The sequence below is a fragment of the Andrographis paniculata genome, unplaced genomic scaffold, assembly GCF_009805555.1.
Source record: "Andrographis paniculata isolate CXL003 unplaced genomic scaffold, ASM980555v1 Contig56END, whole genome shotgun sequence".
Classification (NCBI taxonomy): Eukaryota; Viridiplantae; Streptophyta; class Magnoliopsida; order Lamiales; family Acanthaceae; genus Andrographis; species Andrographis paniculata.
Window position 1 is genome coordinate 1366411 of NW_026137591.1, and position 17662 is coordinate 1384072.

General features: G+C 28.3%; 2 protein-coding genes across 2 annotated transcripts; both read left to right on the forward strand.

Annotated features, from left to right (window-relative positions):
- The first annotated feature begins 5740 nt into the window (after positions 1-5740).
- Positions 5741-10666, forward strand: LOC127256580 (probable protein S-acyltransferase 4). The gene is made up of 6 exons (XM_051282663.1): positions 5741-6141; positions 6537-6719; positions 7601-7909; positions 8052-8273; positions 9010-9486; positions 10297-10666. Exons 1-5 carry the CDS (start codon positions 6085-6087, stop codon positions 9448-9450), a joined length of 1212 nt encoding a protein of 403 aa, XP_051138620.1. The 5' UTR covers positions 5741-6084; the 3' UTR covers positions 9451-9486; positions 10297-10666.
- A 2391-nt stretch (positions 10667-13057) lies between these two features.
- LOC127256786 (probable cytochrome c oxidase subunit 5C-1) lies at positions 13058-15411 on the forward strand. Its single transcript, XM_051282977.1, has 3 exons — positions 13058-13181; positions 13271-13324; positions 14843-15411. Exon 3 carries the CDS (start codon positions 14868-14870, stop codon positions 15060-15062), a length of 195 nt encoding a protein of 64 aa, XP_051138934.1. The 5' UTR covers positions 13058-13181; positions 13271-13324; positions 14843-14867; the 3' UTR covers positions 15063-15411.
- The last annotated feature ends 2251 nt before the right edge of the window (positions 15412-17662 follow it).

Genomic DNA, 17662 nt, shown 5'->3' on the forward strand with positions numbered 1-17662 from the left:
ATATCTATTTTTTTTAGTAATTGTATTATCTACCTAACAATACAAATATCCTTCCAATTTACAATATATTACACAAATGTCATTACCTTTATATCATACAATACTAATAAAGTTATTTTAATCTTTTTACTTTTATTTCTATTTTATTCCAATATAATACTAATATTTCTAAAATTCTGTACAAATGGATATATAGATATAGGACGGAGGAAGTACTATATATCATATTTTCATCATTGCATGTATACATTGTTATTTTTAATACAATAAATCCAAAATTGGGGAAATGAATATGTAATATAAAATCATAAAAGGGAAATTCCAACTTCAAATCCAAGGAAAACAATTGTATTAGTGCTTATAGCAGTGATTAATTATCACTCTTTTATATATATATTATTTTTTAGTTTTTCTTAACTATAATTTGATCATTTACCCTGCCTTATCAATCATTTTTTTAGTCTTTCAATGACAAAAAGATGATATTTTGTATTTTTTCTTTTCGACTCAACGTACTATTTTTATAGTTTTTGTTCGTTCCAATTAAAAATATGTATTTTTTATTATAGTAAAAATATTGTATATGCAAACACTAAAATACTCCTAATTTTTACAAAAGTTTTCATTTCTTTTGTAATTGTAAGGAAAAACATGTTTAAATCTTCTTATATATTTCTACTAATCAATCACATGCTATAATTTCTTAATTTAATACTCTCTCCGTCCCACAGAATTTGTCTCTATTTTCTATTTTCATTCGTCCTATATAATTTGTCCTTTCTTTTTTGGAAAATTGATTATACACTTTAATTATATTTTAAATATTAAAATTTGAAATTTTTTTTAATCTTAATTAAACTATTTAGTTATATTAATCTTAATCTATATTAATTTTTACTAAATAATAATTATTTTTACTAATATATTTTTTAAATACTTACTAATTATACTTTACTCAAATTCTCGTATCTACAGTAACATGTCCATCTTATATAGGACGGAGGGAGTACAAAAAAGTACAAATGTACATTCCATCGGAACAAAGTAATGTACTCCCTCCGTCCCATAACTAAGTATCTATTTGTTTTTTACACGGAGTTTTAGAAATATTAGTATTATATTGGAATGTAGTAGGAATAAAGTAGAGATGACTAAAATAACCTTATTAGTACTGTGTGATATAAAGGTAATGGTATTTGTATAATACTATATTGTAAGTTGTAAAAATGTTTGCAATGTTAGGTAGATAGTACAGTTATTAAAAAATGAAATGAATATTTTGTTATGGGATAAACTAAAATAGAAAAATGGATATTTTGTTACGGACAGAGAGGACATGAGGACAAAAAAACACACACGATTGTTTTTAAGGTAAAGAATCAAAATATAGGTACTTTTGATTGTACATTACAAATTTTCCAAATCCACACAATCACTCGTTGATGAAAATTTTAGCAAAGTGAAAGTATTATATATGTTGAAAGAATTAGATATAAATTTAGAGAGATATATATATATATATATCTTCTAGTATGATAACATTGAAATAATTATATATATTACATCTAACTACTATTGAAACCAAATTCTATAATTCAAAAAAAAAAAAAAAAAAAAAAAAAAAAAAAAAAAACCTAGGTTTGTTTCTTTAGTATTTTTTATTTTGATTTTTTATATGAGGTATAAGAAATTGCATCGGTAATATTAAAAATAATATTTTATATTAAATGTTGACTTTTGTGAAAAGATAAAATATATATATATATTGAAAATTGTATTGAAAAAAAAATATGTAGGCAAACAAACCCTAATCTTTGTTATGTTTTAATTTTTTTTAATTATTTAGTATACAATCCTTACAACTCTATAAAAATATAATATTTTATCTCATAAAATATCACACAACCTACAAAATATTCAAACTAAAACAATAAACAAATACAGTATAATCCTCAAAAATCCTTAAAAAATAAATAATTTCTTCTTATAAAATATTATGTCCAACTATTGTATAAACTAAAAATCAAAACCAAAATACAATATATATATATATATAGTTCAAAATAAAATAAATCGAAAAAGAACACAGCATTATTGCTGGTCCAGTGTGTGGTGAGGGTGATGAATCTTATTTACTTGATATTTGAAAAGAAATTAATTGCCCAAATGGAAGAGTGAGTGAAGATGACTTTCTCAAGGGACATTCCTCCTTTATTTCTTTCAGAGGAAATAATATTACGATTGTCCACCACCAATCTATCTGTTTACTTTTTTAATGTTAATATTTGAATATTAATTATTATATCAAAACATAGTACAAATCAAAGAAAACCGACAAAAATATTTCTATTGGTGTCTTATAATACTAATGTAATGACATTTATACAAAAAATTATACAAATATAAAGATATTTTTAATGTTAAAAACAATGACGTCAAATACAAATGAATAGATTGACGGTGGACGAAGGTAGTATTTGGTTTGTTCATTTTGTACTTTTTTTTATGAATGAATTTTTTATATTAAGTATAAAAATTTGTATCGATAATATAAAAAATAATATTTTATATTTAATTATTAATTTTTTTAATGAATAAAATATTATATATATATTGTATTTCTTGTAAAATTTATAGAGAATAGTACCACAAAAAAATATTGGACAAAACAAACCCATATGTATATTTAAAACCACAGCTGGCCTGCCTGCATGCCTTCTTCATTAATTTGCCTCATTACATTTACACCAACAACCCCATTAATAATGCCTACATTAATTGATTTAAAAAAAAAAAAAAAAAATTATCAGTACTATAATAAAAAATAAAAATAAAAAAATAAAAAAATATATTCTATTAGTATATATATTATTTGTATTTTTGGGATGTTTTTGCAGAAAAATTAAAGATTGGACAACAAATTTTGGATACGATGTTTTGGATGAAAAAAATAGAGTTTTAATGTTTTGGATGAAAGTTTGTCTAAGATGCAAACAAACATTAATCCAAATGGGATTATCATTTGGGCTAAATTTTAACAATGAATTATTCTCCCAAAAGTCTTAATTTTATATATGACTTGAAAATATACAAAACTACTTCATTACAAAAAAATTAACGATAATAATAATATTTGTAACGAAATTTTATTTCTAAAGTTCATATAGTTAAGGTAATTTCATCCCTAATTCTTTTTTTAATGTCATTAGTAACAAAAAAGAAAAAAGTAGATCGAGGGACGAAAAAAATTTGTTATAAAAATATTTTTTTCTTGTAGTGCTTATCAAGGATCGAATAAAACAAAAACATTCAGCAAAACTACTTATAAAATGGGAAAAAAAATTAAAAAGGGAGGGATGGTATTAAAATAATATATGATGAGATGTTTTGTAAGAGAATTTTTTTTTTTTTTTTTTTTTTAAACGAAATCTAAATAGTAAAAACCTGTAATTTGGAGTGAAAGAAACAAACCCTACTAACTCTAAAATCCAAAATAACTCTAAATAAAAATAGTTGTAAAAAAATAGAAAAACAATAAATTGAAGTCCTAAAGGATCTTAAATAACCCAAAAATGTGATGCATCATCGTAAAGCAATGGCTTTGCCTCCTTATATTATTTCGAATGAACCGTACGAATTTTGTCCAATCTGAAATATTAGCCCAAATAAAATATAAATTCCACAAAAATGACAAAATTTGCCATAGTTAATTTTTTCTAAATTGATAGTATAATCTTGAAAATTGTAATATTCCCGTGACAATTTCCGATCCTAACTTGCATCAAGAACCCTTGACACAAAGAATTTATAAAAGATTCGAAGTGAACAAACCCTTAAAAAAATAAACAAATTAAACATAATAATTATTACACACAAGTTACCATTCAAATTAAAAATCTTGAAAGATTTATTGAAATTAGTAGTTATCTGTTGTGTAGAGGATTGGGACCTGTGTATACTCTTCTCTTTTCATCCCCAAGAACATAAACTTCATCATCATTATCATCGTCATAGTTTCCATTGTTGATGTTTCTTGAAATTTCTGATCTGTGGATGGTTCTGACATGATCATATGATGATCTTCTAGCAGCAGCAGCAGCAGCCCTTTTATCAGAATGTCGATCTTCTTCTTCATCAGCAAAACAAGATGGATTCTTCTGCAGCACTAAAACCATTAACAGCAGCAGGAGAATTAAGCAGAAGCAGGAACAAAATTCTTTCCCAATTATGGCCATGTGATATTTAATTGCTGAATATAGAAAGCCTTTTGGGGTTAGGGTTTTTTCCTTTAAAAAAAAAAAAAAAAATTGTTTGTTTGAAGCTGGTAATGTGAAAATGGTGGGAAAGAGAGGTAATATGTGCTTAGGAAATGCAGCCTTTTTTGAAAAGTTTTAAGATTTGTTTTGTTATTGTTTGAATATGATTCGAAATGAGACATTGATTTGAATTTTTGTTTAAAAATACATTCTCCGTCTTGTGTAAAAAATAATTCATGTTGGATTCGGTGATCAAAAAAGTAAAGATTTTATTGAATTTTGACCAAAGTAAAAAAAAAATAATAAAAAAAAGTAACTTAGTATCTTTGTAAATTTAGTTAGTAATTAACGGTAATGAAGATAGTTAATGTAATAAATATAGTGACCGTAAATGAGTATTGAATAGAAAGTAATAGTTAAATGTTGAAATTTAGTTTTTCTAAAATTAATAATTGGCTAAATTTAAAAGACATGCCAAAAAGAAAAGAAAAAATCAATTTGCAAAAATAATAATAATAATACTATTTTAATGTGATGTTTTATGAAAATAAATATCATATTTTTATTAAAAATAATGCAAAGTAAATGCTAATAATTTTAAATTAAAATGAAATCACAACCAAACAAATAATTTTGAATTGTTTTGTGGGGTGTAGGCTGTGAAACTTGACAAAGAGATGACAAAAAATTTAATATTATATTGGGTTGTGGTTAATGTATTAATTAAATATATAGTACGGTATTAATAACACAATAATATTGTTATTGATGAAACTTTTGGTATAATGGCTGAATAAATTTAGGTCTATCGAAATCGACGTGAATCGAGTTTTTTGGCTTACTCAAGAAAGTATTTGAGCTCGATCTCACGATAAATTAGGGTGTGTTTGTTTGGGGATTTTCCCCAAACTTTACTATTCATTCCATTTCCCCTAAAATATCAAATCAAACACCTATTTTTTATTTTTTATATTATACTAAAAATCAAATTTTACCTTTAAAACATAGCTTCAACACCTATTTATATCACATCATACAACTATTCAAATTCAAAATTTTTACTATTCAAATCTCAATCCAAAATCCAAACTCCCAAAGAAACACACCCTTAATGTGCAAACGGATCCAAACAAAGCTGATCGGTTTGAGTAAATTTGGAACTAATCGAATTTGATTAAAATCGAATAGAATTAAATCGGACAAATGTAAAAAGTAAGGATGGGAAGCTAGTTGCCGAAAATTAATTGAAACAAAATTAATGGAAGAAAGCAATGAATAGATGTTTGATTTAATATTTTTGAAAAAAAAAAATAGGATGAATAGTGGAAATCCAATCTCAGAACAAACACACCCTTAAATTCATTTCCAATGTATAAATAAATACGCAATTAACAATTAATTAATTAATAATAAACAAGGATGAATGCAGAAAACGACAAGAACATAACAAATAGAAACAAAAACCAGAAAGAAACAAAGGCGGGACAAGTTTCAGGGGAAATGAATTTGCTAATCTGTTCTTAAGAAATTCCGTCGAGAGTGCCGTCCCATTGGTTTCGGCAGCTGTGCTGTGCTGTATGCTGAATCGCTTCATCAACCAAATTCCTATACGGTAATCCCGATCCTCCCAATTTCTTCGGGCTCAAACGATTCGGGAAAACGCTGAAATGAATTGCATGTTTGGGCATGCAATTATCAACGACACAATTTCAATTAAATCTCGAGGCTAGGATATGGAATCAATTTTGATGGATGATATGCGCATTGGGATTTGATTTTGGGATTTTCGGCTCCCGGTTCTTGTTCCACTTCCAATTTCCGCCTCTATATGGACCTGGAGAAACCCCAACCTAAGAGGATTTATCAAGTTTGGAAAGGAAGTAATGTAAGGAATTGATTTTGTTATTATTTTATTGTTTTTTTTTTCAGTTTTTTGTTCTTTTACGGTTGTGTTTTGATCGATAGTTTGTTGTGGCTGGGGATTTTGAATTGAGGAGAATATTATCTTCGGTAATTTTGAATTGTAATTGCTGGATTTATTTTTGTTGAGTGTTGTTTTTAGGTTTTGGTAGATTCAAGTTCAAATTCAAAATACAATCGATTTGGGGGTGAAACTGTGTAGGAGTTGTAGGTAGATTCATTATAAGTTCGTGATTGCAGTTTTGGTAATTACTTGTGTGTGCATAGGTATGTAACTTTGTATCGCCATTTTCATTTGATTTAGAACTTGAAATGAAGCACTGTATCAACAGGTTCTGATGTTTTTGAATGTTGTAACAGAAATTCTTATTTGGAGGAAGATTGATATTCGGTCCGGACGCAGCATCTTTGTTGTTGTCGACTTTCCTGATTGTTGGTCCAGTAATTGCATTTTGTGTCAAGGTTTTCATTATCATCAAAACTGCAACAAATGTTGGTCATTGGTATGCCTTACTCGTTTTCGCCATAATGCTAACCATATTGGTAAGCAAACGAACTTCAGTCGACATTTTGCTGTATGTTTATTAGTAATTTTGCTCATATGTGTTCTTGGCTGTTGCTTAACTGCTAGCCATTTTGGTAAGCAAACGATCTTCAATTGAGTTTTTTTGTATGTTTATTAGTGCTCATATATGTTCTTGGCTGTTTGAATTTAACTGCTAACCATATTGGTAATCAAAAAATTTCAATCGACATTTTGTTGTATGTTTATTGGTAATTTTGCTCATATGTGTTCTTGGCTGTTTGATTTCAACTGCTAGCCATTTTGGTAGGCAAACGATCTTCAATTGACATTTTGTTGTATGTTGATTAGTAATTTTGCTCATATGTGTTCTTGTCCGTTTGATTTTAACTGCTAACCATATTGGTGATCAAACAATTTTCAATCGACATTTTGTTGTATGTTATAATTTTGCTGATATGTGTTCTAGGCTGTTTGCTTTTAACTGCTAACCGTATTGGTAAGCAAACGATCTTCGATCAGCATTTTGCTGTGTTCTTAGTTGTTTTTCTCATACGTGTTCTTAGTTGTTTGCTTTTAACTGCTAACAACATTGGTAAGAAAACGATCTTCAATTGACATTTTGTTGTATGTTTATTTGTATATTTTGCTCATATGTGTTCTAGGCTGTTTGCTTTTAACTGCTAACCATATTGGTAAGCAAACGATCTTCGATCAGCATTTTGTTGTGTGTTTATTGGTAATTTTGCTCATATGTGTTCTTGGCTGTTTGTTTATTGAGAATCCTTACTGATATAGCGATGAAAATGAACTATAAGTGAGTGAAGAACTCTGTAATGGCTTACTTTCATCGAAGATTTCTTGTTGACATCTATCTGGAAATCGGCTTTTTCTTGTGCAGGATATATTGTTTCTCTTTTTTACATCCAGTAGAGATCCTGGAATTGTCCCAAGAAATGAAAAGCCTCCGGAATGTGATGAAACACTCGAACTAAACACGCCTTCAGTAGAGTGGACTAATGGTCGAACCCCTCATATGAAACTTCCTCGGACCAAGGATGTTCTTGTGAATGGACACACTGTCAAAGTGAAGTTTTGCGACACATGTTTGCTTTATCGGCCTCCTCGAACATCTCATTGCTCCATCTGCAACAACTGTGTTCAGAAATTTGATCATCATTGCCCGTGGGTTGGCCAATGCATTGGTATAGTGAGTATTCTCGTATGCTTATTATACATGTCTTTATGAATCTCATCAAAACACGTATCTTTCGATTCTTTTGGAATGTTGATCATTTCGACTTGTTCTTTCTTTTTAGTTGAAGCTAACAGAATCATTTTGGTTTATGCAGCGCAATTACAGATATTTCTACATGTTCATTTCAACATCAACGATCCTATGCGTATACATTTTTTGTATCTCTTGGTACTATATAATCAACCAGCAAGGCAGTTTGTTAGAAGCCATATCGCACGATTATTTGTCGGATGTTCTTATCGTGTACTGCTTCATCGCGTTTTGGTTCGTCGGGGGACTAACGATTTTCCACTTCTACTTGATCAGCACAAACCAGGTGATCATTCGGGCTTCATTGCTTGTTATGTTTCTTCAACATCTTCATAGTCAATGTTTGTGTGTGTATATGCGCTTAAGTGAGCATCGGCATAGAAATATTTAGATATTTAATATATGGTTTAGATTATATTTTTTTTTATCACGATAGGTCCTAATATTATTATTAGTAATATACAATTTTGAAATTTTGCAAAATATAACATAGTATCGTAGCTACATTTTTCCAAGATACTCAACCCCGGTCTTCCGATTTTGAAATGTTTGCGGTTCCCGTTTTCCAAATTTATTTTTCGCCAAATCTTTTTTTTTTTAAGTCTCAATAAAGTTCGTTCATAAAACTCACATTTTTTTACCTTTATTTCATTATAAGTAAGCCTTGTTCCGACTTTAACTCTTTGAGAGCGAGTCATGTATCTTACTCCAATTTTATTGTAAACGAGTCTCGTTTCCTATTCTAACTCTTTTGTGAGCGAGTCATATTTTTAACTCTAATTTTATTGTGAGCGAGTCATATTTTTAACTCTAATTTTATTGTGAGCGACTTTTGTTTCCAACTCTAACTCAGCAGAAAGCACTGACTCTGACTAAGTCGAGAATTTTGGCGACTGTCATTTTCAATTTATCGTAGATTAGTTTCCGATTATCTATATTAGGTTTGATATTAGTCAAATTTATACAGTCTATATCATACTTAGTTGTAGGCTTCAATCACATGCAACTTCAATCACATGCAGACTACGTACGAGAACTTCAGGTATCGATACAATCGAAAGCAGAATCCATATAACAAAGGGGTGATCATGAACTTCAAAGAAGTCTTTAGCTCTAGTATCCCGCCATCGATGAATGACTTCCGAGCAATAGCAAGGGAAGATGGGGCTGCCAATATGGAGCCCGTGAATCACACATCGAATGTAAATGTCAATGACGATATAGAACAAGGTGTCGAAAGGGGAACTACATTTAACGAGAATGACGCTATGAATGTTCCTCATATTTTGCGGAATCTGCAATTGGATGAAATCGAGGAAAGTTTGAAACACCGGGAAGAAAGCGAACGCTCTCCTCCTCACCCATTCGTCAATCGCATCGAACAAGACATCGACAAGCCCACGAGCAGCTCGAAGACCAAATTTACGGACAAAACCGAAGAGAAATATGACGATGATATCTGAAACAAAGTAAAGCATCAAGGCAACTATACAATACAGGTAAACTTCCTTAACACTTATGTTTTTGCCTACAATAATAAATGTTTTTTAGTTGATTTCAATGTGTAGTTGATATTAATTATGCATATCTACGGGTGAGTATTGGTTGGTTCAAACTGAAAAAATCGAAATTTTTTCAGTTTCAACTGTTCGGTTGATTAGTTTCGGTTCAATCATGGTTTTCAATTTGTAATTTGGTTAACCGAAAAAATCGAACTTTTAAAAATAATAATAATATGTATTATAATTAAGAGTATTTGTATTTGATTGTATATGTAAAATATATATAAATAAATAAAAGTTCGGTTTCTTCAGTTTTAAACCGAACCAAGCCGAACTAGTTCGGTTCAATTTATTTTATTTTGAAAACTTCGGTTCGGTTTCGGTTTCAATTTTTATAAACCGAAAACTGATCGAAATTGAAAGTTCCGAACCGACCAAATGCACACCCCTATGCATATCCAGAAAAACCTATAATACACGGAAATACTTAAAATACAAACACGATACTTTAGGGAAACTAGACATTCTCTATCACTATAGCATTTAACATCTATGATCTAGAAAAGTGATATTATTTAGGCTTGTTATCTAAGAACTTGTTCAGAACTACCGTAATAAATAGGAACATAGGAGTTTGTCGCTACATATTTAACCAAATCGAATCGACCAGTTCCTATAGAGCCTATCGCTAAAATCTCCCTAGAGTCTAATCATATGATTTCTTATTTTTCATATGAATGATCTTTAGGGTGAATGGATTGAATTAAACAGCTTATTGACAGACACTAGTTCATAATGTGATTGCAGATGTTTGTATTGCTTACTTTCAAGACAGCTAGAAAAAGGGATTCTTTTCTGAGGTTTCTTGAATCAGAAAACATCAAATTTAGCTTCAGGGTATTGCAAGGATTGATTGATTGATTGATTATGGTGAAGATAAACCCTGTGGAAGTAAAGTAGTAGTTTGGATTTAATGAATATGAACAAACAGTTGATTTTTTATTTTTTATTTTCATCTGGCTTTACTATTTTTCATTGTTCTGTATAATCATCCTTTGCATTGTCCTTTCATTTCCTTGAAAGTTCTTTCACTAACTTGTGCGCCGGGCGCGCGCGTATAATTTTAAGATTCGCTTGTCGAAGGATGATAAAAGATTACATGGTTTCCTATTCCCACATGAATAAATGTTTTCTATCAATGGATTTACTATATCCGCCCAATTGTTTTTCGCTTTTAGAAAGTCGTAGATACAAGTATACTGATTAGAACTCATTAGCACATGAAGTATAAATCGGCAACACATGAAGGTATAAATTGATAGTACATAGTGCATGTTAATATAATAAAAATATAATATATGAACCGACAATACATGACACGATGGCGTCCATAAGTATGTTAGCAGAGAATATATATATATATATATGTTGATTTAATTCAAACTACGTGCTGGAAATAATTGTTAATTTGTTTTTATACGTCATTGAATAAATTTATTAATTATTGTCCTGACATTATATAGTTATTGTCGAGCAAAGCGGGATAAATAGGCAATACAATATATAAATATATATAATTCATAGAATATATATTATAAGTGATATTTGATTTTATCTTTTTAGTTGGTTAAACTATTTTTTAGTCTCAGTAATTGGAAGTTGGTTTAAAATAGTCTTATAAGTAAAAAATTTTCTCAATTTAGTTCTCAATGGCTATGCGGTATTTACAGCTGGCTGGCGGACACGTGTAGGCCAGATCAACGTCATATATACGAGGCCACCATGTGGATATTTTTTTTCTAATTTTATTTTTTTAATAATAAAATAATAAAATTAAATATATATATATAAAATTACAAAATATAAAAATTAAAATAATTCATGTGCGGACACGTGTCAGACACATGATGCTGATTTGACCGATATGTGTCTGTCATCATGCCCCGCAGGTGCCACATGATTTCACTTACGGAACTATTTTAAGACAAATAATAAAAAAAATCTAATAATGGGATTGAAAATTCAATTTATCGTTTTTTTTAGTAATATATAGTTGAAAGTCAATGCCAGTTCACATTAACACACCCAAAATGTCACATTGTTTAAGATTTCAGCTCTCTTGAACTAAAGGTTGTTATTGTTTGAATTTTATAACCCGAAACATGGCATAAATTGTCTACCTTCGTTTAAATATGAGAATTTAGATAAAATATAATTAATAAATAATTAAAAAATATATTGATAAAAAATTATTATTATATAATAAAATAATAATAGACTAAGATTAAAATAATTAAATAGTTTAATTAAAATTAATAAAATTATAAATTATAAAATTTAAAATATAATTAAAATATATACTTATATTTCAAAAGAAAAAAGAATAAATTATATTGAACATATACTAAATAGAGACTAGTCATATATCCTATACTACAAATAAAAACCGATAGCACATTTTTATTTAACATATTATATACTCTATAAATAAAAATATTAGGTCGGACCGGGTGTAATCAGTGCGTACTTATTTTATAGAGATTTTTTCCTTAAATATTATATTAAATATTTATTTTTATTAAAATAGTATATAAAAAAATTATAGTTCATTCATCTGTTACTAATATATTTATTTCATTATTATATATTAAACACATTTTTATTTTATTTTCAAATCTAATGTTGGTATGTTTGTTTGGGAGTTTGGATTCTAAATTGGGATTTAAATAGTAAAAATTTTGAATTGAAATAGTTGTATAATGTGATATAAATAAGTGTCGATGTAATGTTTTGAATGTAAAATTAATTTTTAATATAAAATAAAAAATAAATATTTGATTCGATACTTTTTTTTAAAAAAAAAAAAAAGAAATTAGATGAATAATGGATTTGGGGAAAAATCCCCCAACAAACACACCCTTAATAGACTGGGTTAGTCCACTCCGACTTAGCCCAAAATTAGGCTTTGCAATAAATTCATATTTAGGCTTGATCCACAGCCTTTTATATGATACCGGGCGTGAGTTTGAAATTTTTTAGTATTATTTAAATTTAAATTATTTTTTTTATTTATTAAAATAATACGTCCTTGCTATAGTTAACATGATCATGTTCGTTCCAAATTATATGCAATTGTTACCTTCGTTGAATCCACGTCAATATATTTTATTGAAATTTTATAGGTGAAACCAAAAATAATATTTTCTTTTTTGTACGAGATTAATTTTGAAATGAGACCAAAAAAAAAAAAATATATAGATTTAATTGAAACTAATACTCCCTCCGTCCACACACAAAGTAAACATTTATTTTTGGCGCAGTGTTTAAAAAATAATAGTATTTTAATTATAGTGGGTAGTTAAAAGTAATAAAATGATATTTTTGCCTTTATTTTTTCCGTGTAAAAGTAATGATGTGATGTAAAGTAAGAATATTTGCGAAAGAAAATGAGATATTTAATAAAATATTTAGTTTATAATTAGACATTCCAAAATAAAAATACGTATAATTCCTAGGCTGACGGAAGGAGTATTAATTTTCACTCTTAAAAACCGTTTGGACTACCAAAACCGGAATTTGACTACAAATAGACGCGGCGTTGAGGTCAAAACGACAGCGTTTCATCGTCGTTGATTTAACCTTGTGTATGTATTGTTCTGTCGTCGTCTGCTGCGCCCAATTCCTCGTTTAGGGTAAGTTCCTCTCTTTCTCTCAATCCGTTGGATCGAATTTCTGCGGTAGCTTGCGGACCGTGTTATTGTTTTCCAATTTTTGTTTACAGGTTTTGCGGATCTAATTGTTGTTGCGGCTTCGGTCTGAGCTTTTTCATATATCGGTATGCGGATATCGTTTCGTTTTGGATTTGTTTGTTTCAGATGCAATTGGTGTTCGCTTGGTTTTTAATTTTTTCATTTAATGGAAATTCCAATCCGAAATGAATCCATTTGTATAGTGTTCGTGTTTGCCTCACTGCAAATAACGAAACGTGTTATTCGATGCGGAGTTTGTACCAAATCGATTTGGCTGTTCCTCTGTGTGTTAAATTTTTGCTGCAAAAAACCAGTGAGTCGTATAAATCAGTGAAAAAAAAAAAGGTCTGAATCTGGAACAGTCACTTAAAATGGAAGAAAAAAAATCGGCGTTTTAGCAATTAACTGAAAGGCTTTGGGGTTCTGTACAGCGCTGCAGATCTTGATAACTTTGGATTATTGCGTTTTCATGAAAATTTCATTTTTAGGTGATGTATTAAGAATGAAAGTTATATGAATACAATTGTGTAGTGTTTATTCTATACAATTTCTGTGCTTTATGTAATATCCTCAATGTGATATTAACTTCATTCGAACATTTGTAAGCCAAAAGTTATGCTGAATTTACTGAATGCTTCTATTTCATGCTATCAAACTGTGTGAGTTGTGTTCTTTGGTGAGATTTGTCGTCGATATTTCACGCGTATCACAAATTGCTGGAAGCTGTTGATTTGTGCTATTAGAATTGATCTTTTTGGTCTAGTGCTTTTGGTTTTAGCATCTTTGGTAATCGGTATAGTAAGAGGGAAAGAGAAAGGGAAACAAGAATGTGGTTGGGGCAGGGATAAATTATTTCGGTGTGATAAGTTAGAATTCGAGGCAGTTGGATACTGGTGTTTGTTTTATGACCAAAGTTTCTGATTTCCGTTCATTTTGAGGATTTTAAAAATTTATGTATCTTATTGATTTTTCGTGTTACTTACTTTGGCAATTTGTGCTTAGAATTTAGAAATCAAGTCAATTGTGTGAAAGCTTCTTTTGGTTTGGATTGGAAAGATTTGCTTTGGGTTTTGCATTTAAATAATACTGATGTTTTGTTTTTGTTTTGTGAGCAGAAAAAAAATACTGAAAATGCATAGTCAAAATAGTAAAAAACTCGGAAGAAAAGCCAAAGAAACACATAAAATTTGGTTTTATAATTTATTCAAATGCTTTGATATTTGTAGTTTGCTACACATTGCAACTATTTGAGCTTATAAATCCTCAATCCATGGCGAGGTTTACTCAACAAAATCGCACCATGGATTAAAATACTATACGACAATTCATATAGAAATTCATTATTGACTAGTATTATCATTGCTATTGTGGTACTACTCGTGAACTAATTTCCTGTAAATTGTACAAAGATATAACAGTTATCGAGAAAATTTGTTTCCCCAGCATTTTCCCGCTTTTGCTATGACGATCAAGATTATAACAAAAACAATTTCTATGTGTATACATCCTTACATTCTCACTATTTTAATTTAGACCTCAATCTCCTTTACTTATAAATAATTAGTGCACGTGCGCACATAATCTTATTTTGACATCGCTTGCAGGGACTGTATCATTTTATAAGCTAATATGTCGGGCCCAAGAATCGCTCACGCCACTCTGAAAGGACCAAGTGTGGTGAAGGAGATTGCAATTGGAATCGCACTCGGCATTGCTGCTGGAAGTTTATGGAAAATGCATCACTGGAACGAGCAGCGGAGGGTCAGAGCATTCTATGACGCGCTGGACAAAGGAGAAATCTCTGTGGTCGTTGCCGAGGAATGAAATCATTCTGCGCTGATCTTGATCATCGATGCTCCTATGGATGGTCACGGTGTGCTTTCTCATCCCTTTAACTTGCATTTCGTTATAAATAACTTGTTTGGGTAATAACAATAATAATCGTACTTTCAAATGCATCGAAACTTGTTTTCTTCACGATGAAAGATTGGATGAGTTTACGACATTACAGAAATGTGTGTTTGGTAAACAGTCTAAGATGTTCGATCATTTCATGTTTTTGCCATGTGTTGTTTTGAGGGCGGACATGTATTTGTCTGTGGGTTCTAGTTTTTGGGTTTGGATTTTTGAATAGTAAATAGTTGAATTTGAATAGTTGATTGATGTGATATAAGACGTGATGTTTTGAATGTAAAATAAATTTGTAGTATAATATATAAAAAAAAAAAAAAAAAAAAAGAGAAGTAATTGTTTGATGTGATATTTTTGGATGGAAAAAAGAATCCAAATAGTAAAAATCTGTTTGATGTAATGATGTGATGTTTTGACACTAAAATTAGATTTTAGTGTAATAAAATAAATAAAAAAATAAGTGTTTGATTTGATAATTTTTTTTTTTTAGAGATAAGAAAGTTGAAATAGTAAAATCAGCGATCAAATTCGGTAACTAAACACACCCATAGTTTGGTAGTTTGGATTTAATTGTTTATGGAGTGAAAAATAAGGAGTAAAGGTAATGTTTTTGTATTTAATTGGAAATGGCTGAGGAATGAAAATAAATAAATTTTACAATAAAAAAGTAACATGAATTGATTAATTTAGATCCGAATTTCTATTTGGTTAGTTCGATGAAAAATACAATTAGATTGAAAATAATTTAATTTAAAATTTTATATGAATACCTTGTTTTATAATCATATACTATTTGTTTATATAATTAAAAAACTAAATAAAGCTTATTATATTATCTAAATAAAAATATTGAAATATGTAATCTAATTTAATATTGATCTACTTCCTATGTCCTTTACCCATCTATCTATTTTTTTCATTTTTTTTTTATTTTTTTAAAATAATTGTACAGTCTATTTAACATTATAAATACTACAATATATTACACAATTGATATTACATTTATATTCTACAATACTTAATTTAGTTTCTTTTTTTTTATTTCTATTTCTACTATATTTTAATGTAATGCTAATATTCCTAAAATTTTGTACAAAAGATAAATAAATATATGCAGAAAATAAATAAATATATAAATATGGGACTGAGGGAGTTATTTATTATCAATTTAAATATTTTAGTTTTGTATTTTATCAATAATATATTGGAATAGAATGTTTGTAGACTTGTAGTTAAATTCAATTCATAGAATTTTAAAATAAAATACTTCTTTCGTTCCATTGAAAGGTTACCATTTTTCATTTTTCGTCCGTTTCAAAACAAGATTATCATATCTTAATTTAGTAATTGTACTACCTACTTAACATGATAAATACCCTTTCAACTTACAATATATTATATAAATATCATTACTTTTATATTATACCATACTAATAGAGGTATTTTTGTCTTTTTTTTACTATAATCCAATATAATACTAATATTAAAAAATGTACTTGCAAAAAGAAAACGTCACCCGGGACGGAGGGAGTAACAAAATTTTTCAACCGAACATCAAACAAAAATTATTGGATTAGTTTAATTAAATCTTAAATAGAATATTTCCTCCAATATTCAATTATATACTCAAATATTTAAGCACAAATTTAATAAAAGTGAATAATAATTATTATTATTTATAGTAAAAAAATATAAAAAATAATATTTACTGAAAATAACAAATATTTTTCTGACAAACTAAAAAGAAAATTATGTATAAATTTGAATGACAAAAATAATATTAAAATTATAATAGTAATTCAAAATAATTAAAATATATTAACATTTCCTCCGCTTCGAACTTTCCAATTTGGACGGGAATAAAAAAGATGAACCAATTTCAAATAATAATAAATAAATAAACATAATTATTCAATTCTTAATGCTCTTAATAAAGTACATTATATATAAGAAATATAGAAAATATTTATTTAAAATGATATTTTTAGATTAAAATACAATTGATATAATTTTAAATATATAAGATTTGTTTGTTATGTAGTTTTGTTTAAAATATTTTTTTATGAAATACAAAAATTCCCGTCGATAATAAAATATATATATATATATGTAAGTGAATAAAAACACCACCTCAAATTCAATTTATATAATTACTTTAATTATATTATTTAATTAATTATATTAACATAATTAAGTTTTATTGGATCAGCAAAGGTGCAGAAATGATCCCATATATTGTTGTTAAATAACACTCGGTAGTAAAAATTAGGGATGTCAACGGGGCGGGTTCGGAACAGATTTTGTATGGTCCGATATCCGCCCCGCTATAAAATATTAGACCCCAAAGTCAACAACAATCATATATTAACAGTGGTCCGCAGTAACAGGGACGATAGTAGTCATGATTATGAAAGAAAATTGAAAAAAAAACACAAAAAAACAAAATTCAATACAAATTTGATTTATAAATTAGAATTCTAATTTATATTTTATTTTTTTTCAAATAGATATGT

Excerpts from the sequence above, each read along its gene's own strand:
- LOC127256580 (XM_051282663.1), top strand. The coding sequence starts at position 6,085 with ATGGACCTGGAGAAACCCCAACCTAAGAGGATTTATCAAGTTTGGAAA. Across the intron at positions 6,142-6,536 it reads AAGTTTGGAAAGGAAGTAAT|AAATTCTTATTTGGAGGAAG; the intron begins GTAAGGAATTGA and ends ATGTTGTAACAG. Across the intron at positions 6,720-7,600 it reads CCATAATGCTAACCATATTG|GATATATTGTTTCTCTTTTT; the intron begins GTAAGCAAACGA and ends TTTCTTGTGCAG.
- LOC127256786 (XM_051282977.1), top strand. The coding sequence starts at position 14,868 with ATGTCGGGCCCAAGAATCGCTCACGCCACTCTGAAAGGACCAAGTGTG.